The sequence below is a fragment of the Cryptomeria japonica genome, chromosome 9 (assembly GCF_030272615.1).
Source record: "Cryptomeria japonica chromosome 9, Sugi_1.0, whole genome shotgun sequence".
In the NCBI taxonomy this organism is placed as follows: Eukaryota; Viridiplantae; Streptophyta; class Pinopsida; order Cupressales; family Cupressaceae; genus Cryptomeria; species Cryptomeria japonica.
The window spans coordinates 7252769-7278101 of record NC_081413.1 but is presented as its reverse complement, the minus strand read 5'-3'; the positions used below and the strand labels follow the sequence as shown (position 1 = coordinate 7278101).

The window sequence follows — 25333 nt, the reverse complement described above, 5'->3', positions numbered from 1 at the left end:
GACACAGACGCGCCTGGCGCTGACACAGACGCGGTTGCGCATTTTTGCACTTTTTAAATATCCTATTCCTAGCGCATTTATTGCTCCTAAACATGCATTTATGACAAAACTCGAAATGCGTGAAAATACGAGGAGGTTTTCGGGTACTTACCGGCTCTCCTGCATCGGCTGGTCGCTGGAATCGGCGGACACGGTCGAATCTATGAATGAATGCCATCGCTGCTGACTGCTGCTGCTCTTTTCTCGCTCTGCACTGTGATCTTCTATGGGTGTGGATGACAATGAGGATATCTTTTGCCCATGGTCTATCTTATAGCCTAGCCTAGCCCTCGTCTTCATTTCTCGAGTCAGTCTTCCTTATCCCGTGACTTTGTCACTTTATCTGATCAGTCCATTCTATCCCGTCTTTCTTATCGAGAGATTGTCTGCAATCTTTTCAGACATTTTCATCCAATCTCTCGAGGGGGCATATTATTCCCATACTGGGGCAAATCTGTATCAGTTCATCTTATCTTCTTTGAAACAACGCGACAAGCCGCATTGTCCAAAAGAGGGGCAAAATGTAGACACCTAAAATTGTCATGTCTAATTAAATAAATATTTTATTTATTTAATTATCTAAGCCTAATTCTTCTATTAATTAAATAAATTTTTATTTATTTAATTTATTCATTTATCCTCTTCTAGCCTTATTTCTCATTTAAATAAATACATTTATTTATTTAAATTATCCCTTTCCTAAATTAAATAAATACTTTTATTTATTTAATTGTCCTACTTCTTCTATTAATTAAATAAATCTTTATTTATTTAATTAATTCATTATCTTTTTCTACACATGACACATGTCATTCATCTCTTAATTCCTACACTACCTACCTCTTTCATTATTTTGGTATTTCTTATACCTACCCTCTAATCCTAGCCGACCTCTCTTTTTACACCTCTCAATCTTAACCCTCCATTTCATATTGTGTCTTCTATTTAAGGAGATGCTTTCTTCATTGTCAAACCCTAATGAGACATCCTAACTACTTGATCAATTGACTACACTACAATTCCATTTGCAACCACATTCCGTTCTTTGTTGAGCTCTTGTGCATACAAAAATCTGAGAGCAAGTATATCAAGCAAGATCAATGGAGATAGGAAGAATGGAGATCAAAACCCTATTGGACATGTGATGGTATAATCTTTATGATTTTGAGTTATTTTGCATTGTCTTAGGTTATCTTCATATGTTATGGTGGATCTTTGTTTATTGTTAGGCTAGGGTTTTGTGGTTGAATTCATTTAGCCTTTCGATATTGTTATCATTGTTATCCATTTTCACCATATACACTTTCAATCACCTACAATATCTCATTGGAGTGTGAATTTTCCAACATCAACATGTTTTGCGACAAGATGATGTTATGGATTTTCTTCATGATACATAATTGAATATTATATTACATAAAGATAATTTTTTAGATGATGATAATATTCCTTCCAAACCTAACAAAGTGGACAAATCAATTTTTTCATCACTTCAGTCCTTTAAAGTATACTTACACAACAATCATCAATGAGGTCTATAATGAAATTTCTTCTCCTTCACAATGGAAAACACATTATGAAGGTGGATATCACATAGTTATAAAAAAGGATATAGTGGGCAAGGTCTTGGAAATATGGAACAAGGAAACAAAGTCCCTATAGAACTCCCTTCAAAATATACTAGAGAAGGTGTAGAATTTACTCCTCCTTCCTTACCTATTCTTTAACCACAACCTAACCTTCCTATCCTACAAGAGACAAATCCTATCTATGTTGGCACTTGTATGAAACTAGAAAAAATAATATTTTGGAAACTTAAGCATGATAAAATGATTACTCTTCCTTCCATAAATAACTCAAAAAAAATGACGATAATACATTTTGTCTATTTCTTCATAGTTATTATCATTCGATTGTTGATGATAGAGATTTAAAAAAATTGTCCAACATTTAAATGATTCTCATATTCATATTACAATTGATTTTGATCATTTTCTAAATCCAAGTAGGAAAGTGGTACCTCCACATTCCTTTGGTCCTATTATGTTGCTCCTCTCTATGTGACACTATTAGTTTTCCATTTTGGTGGTTCTTTGTCTTTCATGGTCGTACAATTTCATGTGCAATCATACTTAGCTAGCAACATAATAGCCTAGTCATTCTTGTCTACACACTTGGGGGGTAAGAATGGTTTTTATTCTTTATTTCCTTCCTAAGGATTCACTTTTTTCTTTGTTGAGATACATTTTTTGTAAGGATATCATTTATTTCATATAATTATTTGTCCTTGATGTGGGTTTTAGCCTTTCTTGGACATGTATATCCTTGATTAGGATCTCTTCTTTTTGTAATAGTGTATGTCTTTATAAATGATCTCTCCTTGGTGTTGAAAGTGTTTTGTCCCATATCAATAATCCCCTATACCAACAATAGGGAAGGTGTGTACTCTTTGTCTCCTTCCCCTTTTTTAGTGATTAAGAATTATCTTTCTTAAATATCTCATTTTGGAGGTATATATCTTTAGGCAAATATCTCTACCTCCTTCTTTGTCAATCATTTATCCTTGAAAAGGATCCCTTTACACTTGTTGCAAGATATCTCTTTTACAAATATCTCATCCTTGCTTAAAAGAGTTGTGTCCTCTTTCTAGCTTGGAATATATGTGAATTTTCTTTTAAAGGATATCTCCTTGATGCTACAGGTGTTTATCCTTGATATATTATCTTTCTATCTTAAGATATCAACATGGAGATATGTTGACATCTCAACGGGGGCATATGTGTGGCCTCCTTGTTTCATGTATTGGTGCCATTCTAGCACCCATTTTGTAGTTGAGTTATCATATTTACTTGCAAATAGTGAGATTTGTTTGGTAATCCTTGTGTTGGTGCCATTGTAGCACCCATTTTATAGTTTATTTCCTTGAAAAATAAAGGGTTTTGTTTGGTAATCATTGTGTGTGAGTTTATTAGATTATTTAGAAAACATGAAGTTTTGCTTTGTAATTTTCCTCACAATAAGTCAACTAGCATAGCACACCTTTCTAGACCAATTTCACTCTCATTTCCTTAACATGAATCACATAACATAGCATACCTTGTTCTTCAGCAGAATGTGTGCTTCTCTTTTCCATGGATCACTTAGCATAATACAACTTTCTAGCCATTACAATCTATGCCCATTTCTCTCTCTTTGGTTAACCCATAAAATAAAATGTGTTGCTAGTTGTTGGATCATGATTTCATGTCTCATAAATTTTATGTATACTATTTCTTTCTATAAGACCACTTGTGATCTTGTAATAAGATTCTGAGAATGATATTAGTGGTTGAGACATATTGATTATCAAGGTCTCTTCAACTACTTGATATGGAGCCTTTTGTTTTTAGTTCTAACCCCCTTTGTGTGTTCGTTTTATTTCCTTTTCGTATCCTTTCATTTCTATTTTGTTTGTCTTTGCTTTCTTTTTTCATCCTTGTATGTGATTGTGTAAGTTAAGATCCTAACCTCCCTTGTATGTGATTGTGTAAGTTAAGATCCTAACCTCGAGGGCTCTCTCTCTCTCTCTCTCTCTCTCTCTCTCTCTCTCTCTCTCTCTCTCTCTCTCTCTTTCTCTCTCTCTATAATTTACCATGAGTATGAGTGTAGGTTCATACTCCTAATAAAGTGGGGGATAAATGTAATATCATAAATTATAGCCCCTTAAAATTTTACACTCCTTTTTGTGCCCTTAGTGTGTCTCATCATACCTCTTACCCAATCCTATTTCTAGAATTGCATTGTAAAAATAAGACCATACCACCTCTCTCTCTCTCTCTCTCTCTCTCTCTCTCTCTCTCTCTCTCTCTCATTTACCATGAGTATGAGTATGAGTGTAGGTTCATACTCCTAATAAAGTGGGGCATAAATGTAATATCATAAATTATAGCCCCTTAAAATTTTACACTCCTTTTTGTGCCCTTAGTGTGTCGTCATACCTCTTACCCAATCCTATTTCTAGAATTGCATTATAAAAATAAGACCATATCATGGTATGGGGATCTAACTCAATGTTGTGAGCCTACATACATTAGAACCACCTTTATTTCACCCCTTTTTAATTGGACTAGGATGTTATCCCTTGTCCTAGTGGACTATGGTGGTAGCAACCATAATCCACCTAGTCTGGGCCCTTTTTTAAATATGTTGTTTTATCAGTTCCTACGGGTTTGTGAAGAATTATTTGCATTCCTCTAGTTTGTAAAGGTTATGGATTGTGGTTCTTGATATTAAATTTGTGATCTATGTGTATTGAACTATTAAGGTTTTAGGTCCTTTATTATTCAGATGGTATAGTTGGTTGTTTTTTTTGATAGTGAGTTGTCTGTCAAATCTGGTTTGGAAAATGCTTAGCAGTTCTTTGATGGGTGGATTCAAGTGTTGTAGATTGAAGGACGTGTTTATTTGGCTTGTGCAGTGTTCCATTTCAGTTTTCTAGTATTGGTTTGATCAACAAGTGATGTTATGTTGTTTTGGGTTCGAATTGTCAGCCATTTTGGTTTTTGGATGATTGAGGTGGTGTATCTTATATGAATCAACCTCATGTGGTTCAAATATACATTGGAGGTTGTGAATGGATGTTGATATGGGTGTTGCAGGGTCGTGTGTAGATCTAAATTAAGTATTTTGCATTGGAGGATGGTTTTGGACCAACCAAGTAATGTGCTTTATTGTTTATCTACACACTTTGATTAATGCCAACTTTGGAGGATGTGTTAGTGTATATGGCTCATTTAAATCAACTTGGAAGGATGTTTTGTGATGAGTTTGGGTCCCCTCTATCTCCTAGAGTGGACCATATTTGATATTATTATTCTGGGTGACCAAATTTATGTAATATTATTTATTTTCTTTGTGGTCGACCATCCACTAAGGTTTTAATGAATTATCTTTTATATATAGATGTGTGGTTCTATGATTTGATGCATGGAGTGTATGTGAATGACATGCAAGTAGCTTTTGTGTGAAAGTTAGTTTATGAAGATCTTTGATGATGATATTGTTTGTATGTCAATGTTTTTAGATATTGTTTAATGTCAGATGTTGTTTCCATGATATTGGTCACTTCACATAGGGGTTCAAGGACAATTTCATGATCAAGAGATCATGGTCATTCCAATTCATTGATCATTTGAACCTGTTTTAAGAAGGTTTGTTCAGTTTGGTAGTTTGTGGAAATATTTGTATATTGCTCTGAGATAGTAACAATACTACAAGTCCTTTGTATATTTCCCTAAGGTTGGGTTCTTTAGCATGGGAATTCCTATTTGGTGCTATAAGCTCCCTGGTCTTGAGCCTAACATTGTGATTAGTTATTCATATTATGAGTGTAATTTTCACTGTGGTTTTTTCTTTATTAGGGTTTTTCCAATAAATCTAGCATTCATGCATTTTTTTGTGCCTTGTGCTTTCATACTTCATAACTGCAATAATAATTTAATTGTATTTTAAAGTTTTATTGATCAAAAGTAAAAAATTTTAAGGTCCAAACTAATTCACCCCCTCATATTAGTCCTGTGGTGTGCTTAAGTATTGGTATTAGAGGTTGGTTCCTCTTAGAGAATCTTAAACACTTGAGGATGATCTAGAATGACACAGGAAGTTAATTTCAAAGCATCAAAGTTTGATGGCACAAATTACTCTTATTGGAAGGAAAGGATGGAATATCATTTAGAATCTCTATCAGCTAGAATATGGGAAATTGTCCAGATTGGATATACTACTCTGACAAATTATCCTCAAACTATGCATGGGGTTAAGGAACATGAGAATAATGCAAAGGTTAGAGTCGCTAATATAAACTATTTAAGTGATCCAGTATTCCATAAAGTTATGGTGTTGAAATTTGCTAAACTAATTTAGGAGAAGCTAAGTAGTGTATGAAGGTGATTTGAAGACAAAGCAAGCCAAGTTGAAAAATTTGAAGCACAAGTTTGAGAACCTAAAGATGTCTTATTATGAAAACATTGAAAGCTATCTACACCAAGTAAATGAAATTGTGAGTACAATTAGATGTATTGGTGAAACATTTGTATAAAGTGAAGTGGTGAGAAAAGTGATCTTAACACTGCCTAAATGCTATAAATGTAATCTAAGTATTTCATTGAAGAAAGTCATGATATGGACAAATAAACCTTGGATCAGTTGTATGGCTCTACCTTTGAGATCACTGAGCTAGATGATTTGCAAAAGGAGAAGAAAGAAGCAACATTCAAGGCTACAAAGAAGACTAAAGATGAACCTGAAGCAAGCAATATATATATATATATATATATACATATATGTATATATGTGTGTAAATGTATATACATAAATATATATGTACATACACATGTACATATAGTATTAATATATGTATATATACCCCTCCTGTATGCATACTCAAAATTCAAGTCTTTGGCATTTTTATTTTCTAGAGAATACTACTCATGGAAGGAATTTGATTTGTATGTTGTTGCTATTTCCTTGGTTCCAACATGACTTACTATTATGGAATTTTATATTTTAAATTATCATCATTGAAATTTAGAGAAACTTTTTATATCAAATATAATATTGAGGTGTTTTTTTTTTGTCAAAACCTTGAATTTTTTTGAAAACAACTCCTAAATTTCTTTCAAAACTTATTATTTTATAAACTATTCTTCATTTAGGAAACATATTGTAAACTAGTTTTTGGGTTGTGAGAATGTTGATTTAATACTTATAGAACATTTAATGGGTTTGAATTTTGTTAAGTATGGAGAAGGTTATTATATTTTTAATATTGTTGTAGTAGTTGTTGAATGCAAATAAAAGGTTGCAACTTTGTTGGTTGTTTTGAGTAAAAAAAATGAGTTATTTAACATGATTTATCTTTAAAAAGATAGCATTCTTACAAATTGTGAGATATATGATCTTAAAAATATTTTGTATATTGTTTCTATTCGAGTATCAAATATATTTGTAAATTGGTTTTTATAGCTCTAATAAATATCATGATTTAATTATGTTTATCAATCCAAAGTTGATTAGCATGTTTTCCTACCTTTAGTATCTATTTCCTTTATTATAAAACATAGATTAATGCAGTTCAAGAATTGATAATATAGAAAGGATTGTGAATTCTTGCAACAAAAACCAAGAAAATCACAAAACTTAATTTGTAAGAGGAGAGAATTGAAGTGAAGGTAATTTAATCATTAAAAAACTTTTTTAAAAAAGATACACATGCTTCTTGAATTATATTGAATAATATTCTAGAGTTTAATACAATCTACAATTTACATGGCAACGTTGTTCAAATCAATGTCTAAAACTAGGCATATCTTTTCAACTCCAATCCTTTGTGCATTCAAGTCCAAAACACATAAAAATCGGCTAGAGGAAACTCAAATATCATTCCTTCATCTCCATACATGCTTTCCTTGGTGGCCAAGATTTTTCTCCTATATTTATCTATTCATTTTCCTCTATGTTTTCATCTTGAACATCACAATTCTCTCTCCAAATCATGGAGTTGAACTTCTTCTCTGAGACCAAAAACATTCTCCAACTTTTCCTTTCCTAGGCATGGGAATGTTCCTGATCCTACCTTTAAATAGACCCCACAATCAATTCTCTTGGCACCACCACCTAATTGCAAAATCCCCTCACATTCCACTCTCTCTTTCAATAGGCATTTAGGGTTGACCATCATCAAAATATGTCAAAAAAATAAAATTCACAAGGCTCTAAAATATGAAATAAATGCCTCACTCAATCCTAGGAATGCGATTTTATTCAAATTAATGTTAAAAATGTAACAATAAAAACTAATTTCAACTTTACAAACATACTCCCAATTTTTTTAATAAATTTTAATACAGATGGAGGAGAGTATAATTTGAATGAAAACCTACCTACAAGACCAAAAACAAGGTACACTAAAAAAAAAAATTGATAAAATCATATTTTTGGATGTGCAGGATTTTCCATACACTGATATGCTCCTAGATCAATAAAACCAAGTAAGAAATAATTTTTCATGAGTGAGAACTCATGGACATTCATCTGGGACTAGAATCCCAAGCCTAAAAATTATTATAGAGCTACTAAGCATGTTACCTCTTCCATATTTTATCCCTTCCATTTTATCAAATACTCCTTATATTCTTTACCTCATGTCTTCCTTACCACTCTAGAATCCATAATCTCATCAATTTCTCCATACTTATTGGCTAGAATTGTTGCTCCTATTGTTCCATGTCTTGGTAATTCGGAACATTAACATCTCCCCTACTTGTCACCCCTTCATGAAAATAATTAAGAGGTTCCAAATTCCAATGAGCTTGGGATCTATTATATATTATGGTGGTTAGAAGTGGGGAAGAAACCAATATTGATAACTCAAAGTGGTTGATTGTCAAGTCGTGGGAGGAAAAACACTTTGAAACATGAAGTGTGCTCTACAAGTCCCAACCTATACCTAGGGTCTTAAAGGAAGAAGATGATGAATGCCTAGATGGAACTCAAAATCAAAAATTTAAGTTTTGAGATATAGTTCTAGGACTCAAGATTTGGAAGGAAGGAAAGGGATAGGTATCAAGGTTCAAACTCTAGGTGAAAACAAGAACTTGGAACCAAAATTTCATAGTTCTATTTCCAACCTAGACCTAAGGTTCAATGAGAAATAATGGGGTGACCTTTTAATTATTGAGCCTTGGACAGAAATGGAAACTTATAACATAAGGTTCCAAGTTTCAATCCCAACCTAGGGTTTGATAAGAAGAAAATACGAAAAGGATTCTTAAAGAAAGGGTGTTTTGTGGATTGCATGGGAGATCTCAAACCTAGAATCTAAGGTTCCATATTTTTAGTATCTCTTGATACTTGATAGAGACAAACACAAGAAGACTTTATAAGGAGACAATATGGTGGGGGGGGAGGAAACCAAACTCCATCCTAAAGTACAAATATTGTAAGGGGATTAAAATAAATGTTGCACAAGATCAAGAAGTTAAAGGGACTTAGAAAAAGGAACTAAAACTTAATTCTAAAGTTCCTTTTGGTGCTTATGTTTTGACAAGGAACCAAAGCACTTAGATGATTAGAGAAAATGCTAGATGGAGAACTAGGTGAAACCTAAGACTTAAAGGTAACTCAAAAAATATTTATGGAGACACCAAACAAGTGATTAATGGTGCCATAAAGCACTTTATAACATATTTAACTAATGGATTTTATGAGCACACATTTAAATACCCTTAAAAAATATTTGGACATATGGGAACTAGTTAGAGATATCTCAAATTGACTATTAGTGATAGGTGAGATAGGGTCAAATGCACAACATGTGAGTCAAATGAAGCAAATGTGAGATCAAACAAATTGGGGTGCAAACACTACTAATCTGAAATAAGATCCTCAAGAAACAAATAAGTTTTATAACTACATCTGGTATTTAATAATCACATATCCATATGCTACCAATTAGCTTTTGAGAAACTTAAATTGGTTTGGGTGGCTTGATATACTTTGAGATTCCTATATTTTTAACTAAGAATGACTTTCATCATATGCATATGATATGATATTCATTTATTTTGATAAATACAATTGAATCAATTAATTTTAAGCTTTCTTTATTATTTCTATCTCACCTACTAGCAAAATCTCATTACCTTAAACTCAAAAGTATAGAAGAATGATGTTTACGTTCATCAAACTCCCACTTACTAATCTCAAGGCCAAATTTGGGTAAGTATTGTCTCAATCCCCTCAACTATCTTGAGTTGAGCTTTCAGAGATTAAATCCAACATCGTCAAAACATTCCACAAATCCTTGAGAATTTGTTACAATGATTGGACCAATTTTTTGGTTTTTTCTTTAGAAAGTTCAAAAAGTTATAAAAATATGAAATAAAACTAAAATGAATAATAAACTAAAAATTTCCTAAACTAAATAGAAGTAAAACATTCTATTATTTCCTTCTTTTATATTTTTTTACCATTTTGTATAATATATAAGTATGACTTCATCCTATTATTCATTAAAATTAATTCAAAAAATTATACATTAATAATCTCCATCCACCTAAAATAATTTATAAAATGAGGATCTCTACGCATCGACACCCACACCTCAGTGACCGTCATCCACACTAGGGCATGAACTGCAACGTGGTTGGCAGGGCTCCATCCGGCAGGGAAGCATCTTCATATAACCACCTGTGGCAATTGGTAAAGGGCAAAAGAGATGCTAGGGAAGAGAAGAGGGAAGCTAGGGTTTCTGTGGAATAGTCAAGCATGTGGGTGATCCCCATCACCTCTTGAATCCCTAGTTTTGCCACCAACGCAAATTGCATACAACTAGCTTCTCGAGCGAATACTTCAAGTCCTGGACATCCCCTTCGAAAGCCACAACATTCTTTCCACCCACATGCCTATAGAATGGAGGGTTACAGAAGACTTGCTATGGATGGAGGAAGGATAATGCCATATCATGGCCCCAAATTAGTCAATTCAATGCCAGTTTCGAAGCTAGGGAACCCGCTCCATCATGTAAGAAAAAAGGTGACAAGGAGCGAGGGTGCCCTAGCAGCGATAAACCCTGACTCGGATTACATCAAATTCTCAATTCCAAGGAAGCCATGGATTTAAGTACATATTGTAGAGGGAATGAGATCTTTGCAAAATGGGGAGGGAATAATCAACTACTCACTAGAATAGTGGAATGGTGGAAAACAACATTCCATGGCCAGGTAAGTATCACTACCCTAGCAAATAATTTTTTGTACATTGAATCCTATAAAACATATTTGAAAGCCAAGCTATTGCATGAAGAATATGTTTTTTACAAAGGGGCAAATTTCAATTTCATTGATTGGCAACCTAAATTCGATGTTGATAAATATGAATTCAAAATGGTATCAAAATGGATAGAAATTCACAATGTTCCTGTTTAACTAATGCATGCTAAAATTCTTATAGAAATTGGGGATAAATTGGGCAAATTCATAGCCGTAGAGAAAAATTGGTTGGATAAATTTGACATAAAACTACTAATAGAAGTAAACAAGGGCATGGAAGACCTAAAAAAACATAATTTTAGAAACAATAGATGGTATTTACACCCTAAAACTGGTATGGTATATTGGCCCAGTAGTAGAAGATTTAGCTTTCTGCAAAAGGTTGAACCCTAATCTGTAGAACCCTCAAGAAATAGAAAGGGACAACCATAGAGCTCCAAAAGACATAATAAGTATTCAATTTAATAGTGACAGGGGCGGCTTCATCATAAACACTGGTCAGCAAGAGAATGATAATATCCCAACCCCACCTCCTTCCCCGATCTTGAATAACAATCCAGACAGAGTCGATAACAACAAAGAAACTCATGTTTATGATAATGAGGACTGAATCCAAGAGAACTAAACAATGTTATAGAAAACTTAATGGGTAAACTAGCTGACGAATTTGTCGAGGAGGTACTCATTGATACTCCGACAAATAGGGCAAATAATTTCAACATCTCCAATATAGAACAGGTTCAAACCCCCCTCAAAACTCCCTAACTAAACACCAACCTGACTGAGGCAGCTCAAGTGGATAACATCACAGTCCCTCCCACTTTGGAGGAATCCCCTATTGTGGAAGGATTGAATGTGAATGAGGAAAGAGAATTCATTATCAGTGAACTGATCAATATGCAGGAAAAGGAAAATAACATAGTATTAGACAATAGCTCAATCAACCCACAAAACAGAGGTATCCTCCAGATGGGAGGTGAGAAATTAACTACTGACTGTGGCAAATCCATGAGCAATAAAAGAGGTCAGAAGTCATTTTTAGACAAAAGGAAGATGGATGGGGATGTGGAGGGGTAGGCCAAAATCACAACTTTGTTGGGGCAAGGAAAATCTCCCCTCTCCCTCGTCGAGGTATAAACATAGTTACATGGAATGTTAGGGGTTTGGGAGCCCCTAACAAACAAAGACTGATTAAGCGAAGCGTACTAAAATATGCTATGGACCTAGTTATGATACAAGAAAAAGAACTAGCCAAGACTAATATGAACAATTTTAGTGGAAAATTCACCCAATGGCAGATGGAAGCAGTAGAGTCTACAGGGGCATTGGGGGACTAGGTGTAATGTGGAGAAAAAATGCAGTTACATTCACATGTCAAACCAAGATGAAAAATTGGATGGCTCGCAAAGAAAGAGCCCTTAGTCTAAATCTTGAGTTTATTATTATTAATGTTTATGGCCCAATTCCAACAGATAAAAATAAATTAGTATGGTAGGAAATTGAACACTACTGAAATACTCAGGATGAAAAACACATCATCATAGGTGGTGATTTCAACACCATCTTATACTCATCTGATAAAAGAAGTGGTATAAAAACCATTATACAACCACAAAGAGACTTTGCAAATTGGATAAATAACAATAACTTACTTGAAATCAGAACTGAGACAGGTTTTCACACATGGAATAATAGAAGAAAATATTTCTCCAACATTGCAGAAACACTTGATCGATTTTTATTTAAGGAGATCTAATCGATCTTAAAACAAAACTAAAAACTATAGTATTACCATGGTCAGGTTTTGATCACTACCTGGTACTTTTAGAACTTATGGGGGAAACAAAGCAAACAAGATGTCCTTTCAAGTTTGAAAGAATGTGGTTTACACATGAAGACTTCCTCCCCAACATACAAAAATGGTGAAAGGAGAGTGTCTCTGTAGGATAAAAGATGTGTTGTCTGGTCTCCAAGCTGAAAGAGATTAAGCATAAATTATTAAACTGGAACAAAAAGAAATTTTAAAACATCTTTGAGGAAAAGTCAAGAATTCAGAATGAGCTGGAGACAATAAACACTGATGTGATGCAAAATGGGATGACCTCTGAAACATAAGAGGCTGAGAAAATGCTTTTATGTGAATATGAAGGCATTTTGGCCAGAGAAAAGATATACTGGAAACAGAAATCTTGAGGGACGTGGTTAGAAGATGGAGATAGAAACACCAAATTTTTTCACAATGGTGTCAAAATGAAAAGGGCAGCAAATAAGATTACTCAAATTACCAATGATAGTGATCAGATCATTACCGATCAAGATCTGATCACAAAAGATGCAACCAAGTATTTTGAAAATATCCTTAACAACTGGGAACAATCAAACCTCCCTAACAATAGAATCTTATTAAATAACATACCCAAACTGTTAACAAAGGGTGATAATAAAATGTTAAATTCTAATATCAACCATGAAGAAGTTAAAACAAATTTGGCACAATTTCAGGGAGACAAAGCCCCTGGACTGGATGGCTTCCTTGCTAGTTTTTTTCAGAAATGTTGGCACATCTTAGAGGACAAGGTTACTAATGCCTTGGAATCAGCCCAAAATGCAGGGAAATTCCTAAAAGAGATCAATAACACCTTTTTGACCTTAATTCCAAAAAAGGAGAATCCCTCAAAGTGGGAAGAATTCAGACCCATTTATGTATGTAACATGGCCTATAAACTACTAGCTAAAGTCATGACCAATAGACTAAAAAAATTACTGCCCACCATAATATCAGAAGAACAAATAGGCTTTGTACCCAATAGATCAATTATGGATGGAATTATTATTGTACAAGAATCCATCCACTCTTGTCAGTCCCAAGGGCAACCTAATATGCTGATAAAATTAGACTTCAAAAAGGCTTATGACAAAGTGGATTGGCATTTCCTTTGTAGCTGCATCAAGGCCTTTGGCTTTAACAAACAATGGATCAATTGGGTTTACTTTTGCATATCAAACCCTAGATTTTCTATCCTACTAAATGGGAAACCAAAAGGCTTCTTTGAAGTATCTAGGGGACTCAGACAGGGTGACCCTTTATCCCCATTCTTATTTATAATTATGTCTAAAGCCTTAAGTAGAAGCATGGATACATCATGGAGGTATAGTAGACTGACAGGGATTCAGATCATTGGTGGGGTAGAACCATGTACCCATAAACAATTTGCTGATGACACAATGATTATGGGGAAATGATAGTTAAAAGAAGCCAAGGAAATTAAAAATATATTACAATCTTATGAGTTGGCTTTAGGAGAGATGGTAAACAAGGAGAAATCGGAAATATTCTTCTTTAATATGGAAGCACAAGAGGAATACATGATAGTTTCGTATCTAGGGTACAAAATAGGCCATCTACCAATCTCATATTTAGGGATGCCTCTGGACAAAGGTATCAGAACCAATAAAATTTGGGATCCCTTGATTGAAAAAGTAAGGAAGAAGTTGTCATCTTGGAAAGCCTTATGGCTGACAAGGGTAGGAAGATTAACCCTCATAAAAACAGTATTAGCAGCAATGCCTATTTATCTTCTATCATGTATACCACTTCCAAAAGAGGCACATAAGAAACTAACTCAAATAATTAGAGATTTCTATTGGAATGGTTCAAAGGATAAAAATAAATGAAACTGATATCATGGGAAAAGATATGTCAAGAAAAGAGGGATGGAGGCATGGGAATAAGAAAATTACTATGGCAAAATAAGGCTTTAGGGGCAAAATTGGCATGGAGAATGTACACATCCTCAGAAGCCAAATGGGCCAAAATCTTTAGGAGCAAATACATATCAAAAATCAGAGAGAGGCAGTATATAGGGACACAAACCCACCCAAGGGATCTAGAATCTGGAACTTCATAAAAGTAAGTCGATCGCTTATAGCGAACCACCTATCATGGGATATTCGCGATGGTAAAACCGCCTTGTTCTGGGAATATTCCTAGGGGAGTTACCCCTCAATAGACATTCTAATGAACACAACCGGCATAAAAGACCAAATGAAATCTTTATGGGGTAATCATGTAATGGATTATACGACATTGGCACTAGAATCAACAATGGGATGGAAATGGAAAAACATGCTCCCATTCTTGGTGGACAACAATGACTGAGAATTGGTGCAAATTCTTTAGGGAAGATTAATAACACTCATACCTAGGCTAGATGAGATTATATGGTCAAGATCAAAGGATGGACAATACAACTACAAAGATTCTTTCAGAACCATATATGATGAGGAAAACAATATCAAGGATTATATCCCTAGCACAATATGTTGGGACAAATTCGATCTCCGAAAAGTTGGCTTCTTTACATGGGTGACATTTCAGGGGAAGGTCCTAACTATGGAGCAATTTAAACTTAGAGGTTACAAAGGAGCATCAATTTGTTTCTTATGCAAGAAAGATGAGGAAACAAATGATCACATATTCACAACCTGTAACTACACACAGAAATACTGGTATTGGCTGATGGCACAACTAGGTTGGTTAGGTGCCCTCATCCCTCACCTGAAGGATTGGCTCAAAGGTTGGCCAATCATCAAAAGGAATAGCATCTTCCACAATTTATGGATATGCAGCCCAGTAATAGTAATCTGGGAGATCTGGAAGGAGAGGAATAGGAGAATCTTCCAAGAGATAGAAATGAAGGTAGAAAAATTGATAGCAAAAATAGAAGCCTCCATCACTGAAACCTCCAATAATAGGAATACGACCATTCCACAACATGACAAGACATTTACAGACTGGGATAACTACATTAGAAAGCAGTGGAAGAGGATTAAAATCCTTCCTTTCTTTGGGAAGGGCAACTAAGACAAGACCGATGGTAGAAAAGCATGCAAATGGATTCCCCCGGAGATTGGATGGTGCAAACTCAATTTTGATGGAGCATCCAAAGGCAATCTAGGGGAGGCAAGGGCAAGATGTATAATCCACTCACATGAAGGGATATGTATTGGATAGAGATCTCGGTATCTAGGGCATTGTACTAACAATAAGGCAAAATTGTTGACCTTAATAGAGGGTTTAAACCTATGCAAATAATTAAAATTGTCCAAATTAGAAATAGAAGGGGACTCGACCATCATAGTTAATGCAATAAGGACCAGGACAATGCCAAGCTGGGAGCTCGAAAGTTTATTGGATAGAGCCCTTTCTCTAATGGAAACCTTCTCAAATTACACGCTCAATCACATATATAGGGAAGCTAACACATTGGCAGATAAGCTAGCTAATTTAGGGGCAAATGGAACAAATAGAACCACATCATTAACATATAGGAAATTAGACCTGGATACTCATAGGCAGATAGAGATTTAGTCATAATCCTAAAAACAACACATTCTTAGCACACTCACACACATATTGGAAGGTATACATATATGCACAGATAGCGGTATGTATGTATGTATATATTTGTATTTATATAATTATATGTGTACACGTGCATATATATGGTAGTAGATACATATATAGGTGTGCATATACATATATAACTATATATATAGATACACACGGACACGTATATAGATATATGCGCATATAATCATATATACCTATAAATAGTATTCTTAGAACAGAGCAAACAAATATACACAAAGTATGTTGGTATGCATATAGGGATACAAATATATGCATATATACAAAACAACATACAATGACAGGACAGAATAGGGTTGGAACTTTCACAAATGTGACATAAATGCTCATCCGTACACATATAACAAGATCATCTTAAATCTATATATACATACATATATATATATATATAGGTGCATATGTGTATACATAAATATACATGCATGTATACATAAGTATATAAATATGTATATAGATATATATGCATATAGGCATATATACATAGGGATCTCTCTATGTAGACTGTCAGTTTCGACATAGCTCCAAATATTTTCCTCCGATGGTTGAAATTTATTTCGATGAGTCCTCCTCCATAGTCCGCATCTCGTTTGGTACACCGGGTCACCTTATCGTGTATCAGAACAACTCGTTTTAAGTTTCTCCGATGACCCGATGACATTGCCCTCATACTTTTGCATCTTTTTACCTATCTGGTATGTCGGCATACACTTCCCGAATGAAATCTCCTTCTTGTTCATCATGTTGCAAATATTATCAGGTGTCGGGACATCCTATGTTTCTCCGATGACCATATAAAATCGGGCTTCAGCTTGTCTGTCTTTAGGTCTATCGGCTTATGCTCCCTCAATAAGGATTCCTCCTCAACTTCCTCATCAGGTATCGGTGTAGCAAAAAATGTCTTCTTCTGAATAGCCGATGTCATTCCGATGACACCACCTTGGTGCTCTTTTAGTCGCTTCTTTCAGTGTAGGCTATCCTGATGAAACCTCATTTCCATCCGCCATGATATTCACCCTATCAAGTATCAGGGTAGCTATTTCCTACAATGTCTGATGTCCCGATGACCTCAAAACATCCGCTTTGCATTCTCCTTCATCGGTCTAAGTCATTTTGATAGCCTCCTTCTCTGTGCTTGGCTTGTCTTCCTCATCGGGTATCGACATAACCTGAAACACCTCTCCCCGATGCCTCAAGTTACCTCGATGACTCACTTTAGGTATCGCCTCATCGGAGTAAGTCTAACCAATAACCCTGCCTTTGTCACTTAGTCCATCGGGTATCAGGGTAATGTAGAATAATGCTTTCCAATAACCCAATGACATCGCCAACAAGTGACCACTCCATTCGATATCGGCATAGGTTCTGCCGACAACCTCATCGGCTATCGGGGTAACTTTTTCTTCATGCCTCCGATAGTGAACACTATGCCAATGACTGTCACGATATCAGTATATCTCTTACCGAGAGATTTCCAACTCGCCAAACTTCTTCCTACTGATCGCACCCTGAGAAAACGCCATTGGGCACATAGATAGAAGGATTTCTTTCACAAATAACCATGCTAATGGACTTTTGAAGCACTCAAAACATTTTTGAATGCACTCATGGCCCTGCTTCTGTGATGAACCCTAAAAATGTGCTATTTTTTTATATTCAAAGAAGAGTACTTGGTTAATCTTGAAATGGCGATAAAATGTGTGGATGATAAGCTTCATATACCTTACCCGGAAGCTTACACCACAATTGTGGAAGCCATAGATAAGGAAGAGGTGCTTAATTTAGAGTTCACAAGGCCTATTCGCAGTAGCAAGGATCATAAACTTTATCATCAAAGACAAACAGAGATTGCAAGGAACATTGCATTCCTTAAACAATGGCTTGGAGTGGTACAAGAATCAAAAGGGGAATGGTGGATGAGTTATATGGTAGAAGAGGGGTAGATCCCATTCCAGCTGGAAGCCGCGGATGACAAGGAGGAAGAATAAGTTTTCGTTACATAATTTTGTTTGCAATGACTAATATAACTAATCTTATACATAGAGACATAGGATCTACAGTTAGGACAAGGCACAAATTGAACTGCTCACAAAAACTCTGATATAGCATAGATAGTGAAGGGTAAGATACTCACTTGATGACAGTTTCAAAACATATAGTTATACTAATTAAGTGAAATTTAGAATGCGGATGATTTTTGAATTGGGCACATATTAAAATACAGTAATAGGGAGTACTTTAGTAACTTTGGCATATTAGTTTACTTTAGCATTTATATTTAAACATCTATAAGTCTCGAATATCATGGTAAGAGCATGAAGTACAGGCTAGATAGGTTATTATTAGTCCTTTGGTGACCAGTGTTTATACCCCTAATATTATTGTAGACTGGGTAATCTTTCATAGTATAGCCAACAATTTCCGATACTGACTTAATATGAAAGAAACATAGGCTATAATAATAATAGGGGTAAGTATGCAGAGATAATATTGGCTCTTCTTCTTTGGCACTAACACTTACAAAGTGGTTTTGCAGAAGGACTATTTTGAAAATCTATTTTTGTAGGATAATTAGAAGATGGCAAATATGGCAACAATGAACTAGGAAATTTGGCAGAAGTGAACTAGGATGTAACAATGAACTAGGATGCTACCTATGAAGGGCTTTTTGATCAGCCAGAATGTAGAATTTGTAAAAGATGGCAACAGTGAACTACGATGCTACCTATGAAGGGCTTTTGATCAACCAAAATGCAAAATTTGTAAAAGATTATATGTAAATCATTAAAAGTTAGTAGTCATTAACTGGACCTATGGTCCTGGGCAAGGCCGAAGGTTTTCTCCTCTCTGCTCTTTCCTACCAGTGTCTGCACTGAGCGGAGATTGTAATAAAATTTATTAATAAAATATGGCTTAGGCCTTTTACTGAGCAAAAAAAAAATAATCTCCATCCACCTACTTTCTATCACTAGTTGCATTACCTTATAGAACTACTTTAAAACCAGTTGCATTTAAATATAAGTACATGGTTTATGAGCCCCCCAAAAAAAACTTTGACTGGTTTTTATTCTTAATAGTAAAACTGGCTTTATCTATTTAGATTGCATATAATTAACTAAAATACATTCTATTTATAAATTAAGGCACAACAATTATAATGCATCATATTTTTTATCGTAAACAAAAAGAAAGAAGGATTATTTTATAGTCTATATATCAGACCGTCTGTATATGGATCTACAAATGAGGCCATCTAACTGTACTACAAATGAGGCCACCTAACCGTACTACAAATGAAACAGACATACCTTACCCTTGTGATATTTAAACTTGTGACCTATCGTTTAATAGCACATATTCTCCACAACTATATTAACTCAAAATATACAAAACTCAAAATTGTTCTAATTAATGAAACAACTAATCATCCTGGAAAAAATTAAGAATGATGAATAAAAGAGGATGCCAAAAATCTCTTATCAAAACTTTTGGAAATTTACAGACAAAATTTCTTATCACAACTTTTGGAAATTTGCAGACAAAAATCTCTTATCACAACTTTTGGAAATTTGCAGAAAAGGAAGAAAGTCTCTATTGGTAAATACAAACGACATGATTCAAAGTTAAAGTATAGTTTGTTTTTGTTGTCGATGGGGAAGTAGATTCCACATTAAAATGAAAATGACTAAGTAGACTTTAGTGAAGCATGTTTCATGCCAACAAACAGGAAAACGATCTATCGATATTAATACTGGCAATTGGAGTTTCTGGATTTGTGGGCCATCTGCAAAGACGTTGAATGCTTTCTGAGACATTAAGTACACATCCCACCGTCTCTTACAAAGAAAAAACAGGACTGAAAACAATAAAAACAATGTGATTGGGACACTCACGAGGCTTGTTACTGTAAACCGACGCCAGAGACAGAAAATAACAAAGACATGTTACAATGCAAGGGGAGTATGTATGATAACTATTAATCTTTTTGCACAGATTTTGTTTCGATTTGGAGGAGGGTTCAATGTCTCCTTATCAAGGAAAACATAATTCCCACAAGTACGATGTCTCTTCAAATTTATCAATCTCATTTTTCTTACATATATGTTTTAAGATATAAATGTTACACTGTTTGTGTGGTGAGTGGTCTTTTTAATGAATCTATTCTTTATTGATTGAATTTGTTTTAACTAAATAATGATATATAAAAACTTATCTCTTGTGGAAATGAACTTGAAAATTTATATTTCTATAAATTATTAGTAAATAAATTCAATTAACATTGTTATAATAACTTACTATCAACCTTTAAATAAATTTTGCAACTATTTTTTCCTAATATAGATCACTATAGCATTATGAGAGCCTTTCAATGTCAAAACTTCACAATCAACAAGACTTGATTCCTGGTGGGCTCATTTTGAGCCATTCAACTTCAACAATTGACCAAGGGCCCATGTGCTAAATAGATCTTGAAACACCCCACATTCATTAAAAGGAACCAAAATTGAAATTGAAATACAAATAATAAAATTGATTTCAAATTACTGATGATTGTTCTCATTTTCGATAATAGTTTTGTTTCCATTGCAAGAGTTTCATAATCAAACCTAAACTAGTAATTCATTTAGTAAACAAATTTAGACATTCTTTTAATGATAGTTTTTATTAAAAAAATCATATTGATGAAGGTTTTAGCTCTTCAAGTATGTAACATTTTCTATTCATACGAATATTTGTAATAGGTGTTCTATAGTGATAGCAAGGGATGGGACATTATGTTACTTTTAACTTAAATTTGATAGTCATTTACATCATAAAATATTAATGTCTTATAATAAACATAATAATAATGATGTCATTTGATAATATATTTATTCTTTAGTAAAATATAATGCAAATCAATCAAAATTATTATAAAAAAAAACAATGTTTACTTTTCCAAAGTAAAATTAGAAGTTGCATACAAAAAATTTAAAACTCTTAAAACAAATAGTATAAAACAAAATAAAATAACTCTTAACAAAAATAAAAATTTGTGTCCATATTATAACAAATTAAGTAGTTCTAAAATAGACTAAGTTAGCTAGAAAGTTATATACATATATATACTCTTAAAACAAATAGTATAAGAAAAAATAAATTAACTCTTAACTAAAATAAAAGTTTATGTATATATAAAAACTCTTAAAACAAATAGTATAAGATAAAAAAATATAACTCTTAACTAAATGAAAATTTGTGTACATATTATAACAAATTAAGTAGTTGTAAAATAGACTAAATTAACTAGAAAGCTATATTGCTCCCTATATAATATATATACACACACTAGGTACCTATCTTCATATTCATATTCAACTTTAAAACTGATAATTTATAAAAGAATATTTGATGGACAGATAAATAGATAGGTAGATAGATAGATAGATAGATATACAAAATATACTTTTACAAACATATATATATTATATTAAATAAATTCAAAAATAAAAAAAATTTAAATAAAAACTACTCTCTTTATCTATACATCAAAACGGTAAAATTGCCAATTGCAAATGTGAATTCCTTATCCGTAACTTGTTGAATATCAAATCTAAGTTATGAAATTTGATATTCAAGTAAGCAGCACTCAATTATTGGCTGACACTTGGTTTTCAAAGCTACCTTTGATTACTTTTAATTAACTAATAAAAAAGAAGGGACCACAACTTTGCTTATAAGACAAGAAATCTTCTTGGGACAAATTAGGGGTGTGAATGGTAGGCATTTCAATGTGAAAAATGTCAAAAAACGATTCAGACAGAGATGATTGTAACTTGTAAGTATCAAGTTTTATCCATTCGATGACTGTATATTTGAATAAAAAATGACAGGGACACTAATGGCTGGGCCCACAATCGTTGATTTCTGCTGCTTATAAAGGGTCTTCTTCACTCTGCTTCCAACTACATGTGACTCACACTGTGTTGGAATTTAGTTGGGAACAAAATTGAGAGGTGATAATGATGGAGATTCAGCTAATGCGCCATTGAAAAATCTGATTACAGAGCTTTTGCAATTTGCATTTGTTCTCGTTTTGCAAGTCATCCCGCCTGTTGTGTCTGAATGCATTTTGGAGCTTAAAAATAGGGTTTTTTATTTATGGGAAATGGGGAGTTTGTTCAATTTTGACCGCACTGTTTCTCGGGACTGACTGCCAACGAAGATGTCACTGGCGGGAAGCAAAGCTGAGATTCATGTTATGTTTTGTCTCTGCAAAACATTACGTATGCTTTTATCGTTTCCGGGTTTGGCAAACTTTTAGTACTGTACACAATTAATCATTGCAAAGTGCAGTGCTGAAGATTAAGTAAGACCAGCGAAACACAAAGCCATGTGCAGACAAACTTTAAGCGGTAGCTGCTGCGTGGACAGGAACGATGAGCAGTCTAAGCAAAAGCCCGAGACAGAGGCAAAAACACAGACAGAGACTGAGAATGAGAAGTTCTTTGTCTCCGTGTTGATTGAGAAGGATTTCTCAGGCTCAGACACCATTGAGCTTGACAGTTGCCTAACTGCTACTCAGGTTGGTATTCCGAAATATGTTTTGTTTCTCCTTATCACACTTTGCTCTTCTCTTTTCTTCTCCTTTACGCATCTGCCGCAGCATTTTTTGTGCCCAGATCCTAAAAGATAGGCCAGATTATCTAGGAGTTAATGTGGGGTAACTTGAATGAATGGCTGTTGGGCATTCTGTTAAGTTTACGGTTACTACGTTGAGAATTGACTGGCAATGGCACCATGAAGAATAAGGGCATGCGCAGAGATAGTTACGTTTGGTTTGTTAGTTTTAAAGAAAATGAATAAGCTCTATTCATATGTTTTTGGATTCGGTTTTGAAGAATTTTTTTTGCATCGAAGTTTAGAATTAATTTGATATTCATCATAAGATAATAAAGAAAAGATCATTCATAGAATGTGATTCAAAATATTGATGCAAAAAATTCTGCATAGATTAGATTCAGCAGATATATGCATTTAACATGAACTCTGTTATCTCCCTATATGCATTTAACACGAACTGTTATCTCCCTAATTGATTAGCCCTAGTTATTTATGTATTGTGTTTGGTGGTGACACAGATTGTGGAGGAGCTCAAGGCACTGTCGGCAATATCTGGGCCGATGGTACTAACGGGTTTGCTGCAGTACTCTCGGGCCATGATATCAATGTTGTTTCTGGGACGCTTGGGGGAAACAGAACTCGCAGGTGGGTCACTGGCAATAGGGTTTGCCAACATAACGGGGTATTCTGTCATTTCAGGACTTGCTTTGGGAATGGAGCCCATCTGTGGACAGGCATACGGAGCCAAACGATGGGGATTGCTGGGACTTGCGCTTCAGAGAATGGTGCTCATTCTTTTGACTGCAGTAGTTCCCACGCTGATCCTGTGGCTCAATATGGAAAGAATACTCCTTTTTTGCAGACAGGATGAGGCTGTCACGAGAATGGCAGCGAAGTATATTTTGTTCAGCGTTCCGGACCTTTTCGCTCAGGCGTTGCTTCATCCCCTGAGAATCTATCTCAGAACTCAGAACGTCACATTCCCTCTTGCTTGCACGGCCGCCATTGCAGTTGCTCTACACGTGCCGATCAACTTTCTGCTGGTCGAATTCCTCGGCATGGGAATCGCAGGCGTTGCATTGGCTGCCGCCTGGACGAATCTCAACCTCATTTTGTCCCTCCTCTTGTATTTCTGTTTCTCCGGAGTTTATAAGAAGACATGGGGTGGGGGAGTTTCAGCAGAATGTTTGAGTGGGTGGACACCGCTGCTGAAACTAGCGATACCCAGCTGTGTATCGGTGTGCTTGGAGTGGTGGTGGTATGAGTTAATGATAATTCTGTGTGGGCTACTCATAAATCCCAAGGCCACGGTTGCCTCCATGGGAATCTTGATTCAGACTACTTCTCTTCTATACATTTTTCCTTCGTCTCTGAGTGTAGGAGTTTCAACCAGGGTGAGCAATGAGTTGGGCGCCAACAGGCCTGACAGAGCACGCAACGCTACAATCGTTGCTCTGACATGTGCTTCTCTGTTGGGTTTCGTGGCCATGAGCTTTGCAAACAGTGTGCGCCATAGTTGGGCAAGACTGTTCACCAATGACCCAGAGATTCTGAAGCTTACATCCATGGCGCTGCCCATTTTGGGGCTCTGCGAGCTCGGGAACTGCCCGCAGACCACTGGCTGCGGAGTTCTCAGGGGCAGCGCTCGGCCATCGTTGGGAGCAAACATAAATCTAGGTTCTTTTTATCTCATTGGCATGCCCATTGCTGTGGGTACCGGGTTTTTTTTCAACATTGGTTTTGTGGGATTCTGGATTGGATTGTTCGCTGCGCAGGCCTCTTGCTTGGCACTCATGCTATACCATTTGTTTCGCACAGACTGGACTCTGCAAGCCACCCGGGCAATTGAACTCACCGAATCACAAGACCCAAAGATTTCAAATGATTCGGAGCCTCTCGTTGCGGCAACGTAGCAATTGCCCTACCAGGGAACGGAAGAATTCAAATTGTGTAGATTATATGTTATTGTAGAGATCTTCGATTGTGTTAGCAAGTATTTTTATCAAATGTTTAGCTGTGATCCATCATTATCGAAACGAAAAAGAATTAAAGAATTAAAATGATTGTTGCAGACAAAAACACCCTAAAAAAAGAGAGTTTGTATATAGATTATATGTGTCAAGAACAGACATTAATTAGAGTTTGTATATAGTGTTGTCAGTCATGCATCTACTGTGCATTTGTTCAAAAAGGATATCCGTCTCGGGTATCGTATTGTCTGAATTCTGACGAAATGGGATCTCCAGTTGTGCTCTTTCTTACAACATATTCATATATGAACACTGCGTGATTAAAGAGTTCCATTTCATTTCCTACAACACCCATTTCCAACCCCAAAATTCCTTCCCCTGTTGTGTATGAATCATTTTAAAGATTTGTGAATTCTTAGCCCATCAACGAATGATACTTCCCTAAATTATACATCAAATTTACTGCAACATTATTTCTAAGAGCT

At 35.0% G+C, this 25333-nt stretch overlaps 1 protein-coding gene across 1 annotated transcript; it reads left to right on the top strand.

Moving 5' to 3' along the window:
• The first annotated feature begins 22265 nt into the window (after nt 1-22265).
• On the top strand, nt 22266-25038 carry LOC131067752 (protein DETOXIFICATION 49). Its single transcript, XM_058002879.2, has 2 exons — nt 22266-22840; nt 23397-25038. Exons 1-2 carry the CDS (start codon nt 22649-22651, stop codon nt 24789-24791), a joined length of 1587 nt encoding a protein of 528 aa, XP_057858862.1. The 5' UTR covers nt 22266-22648; the 3' UTR covers nt 24792-25038.
• Nucleotides 25039-25333: the final 295 nt, after the last annotated feature.

Bases quoted from the DNA above. Each gene is read 5' to 3' on its own strand.
- LOC131067752 (XM_058002879.2), top strand. From the start codon at position 22,649: ATGTGCAGACAAACTTTAAGCGGTAGCTGCTGCGTGGACAGGAACGAT. The intron at 22,841-23,396 runs GTTGGTATTCCG...GTGGTGACACAG, and splicing joins GTTGCCTAACTGCTACTCAG to ATTGTGGAGGAGCTCAAGGC.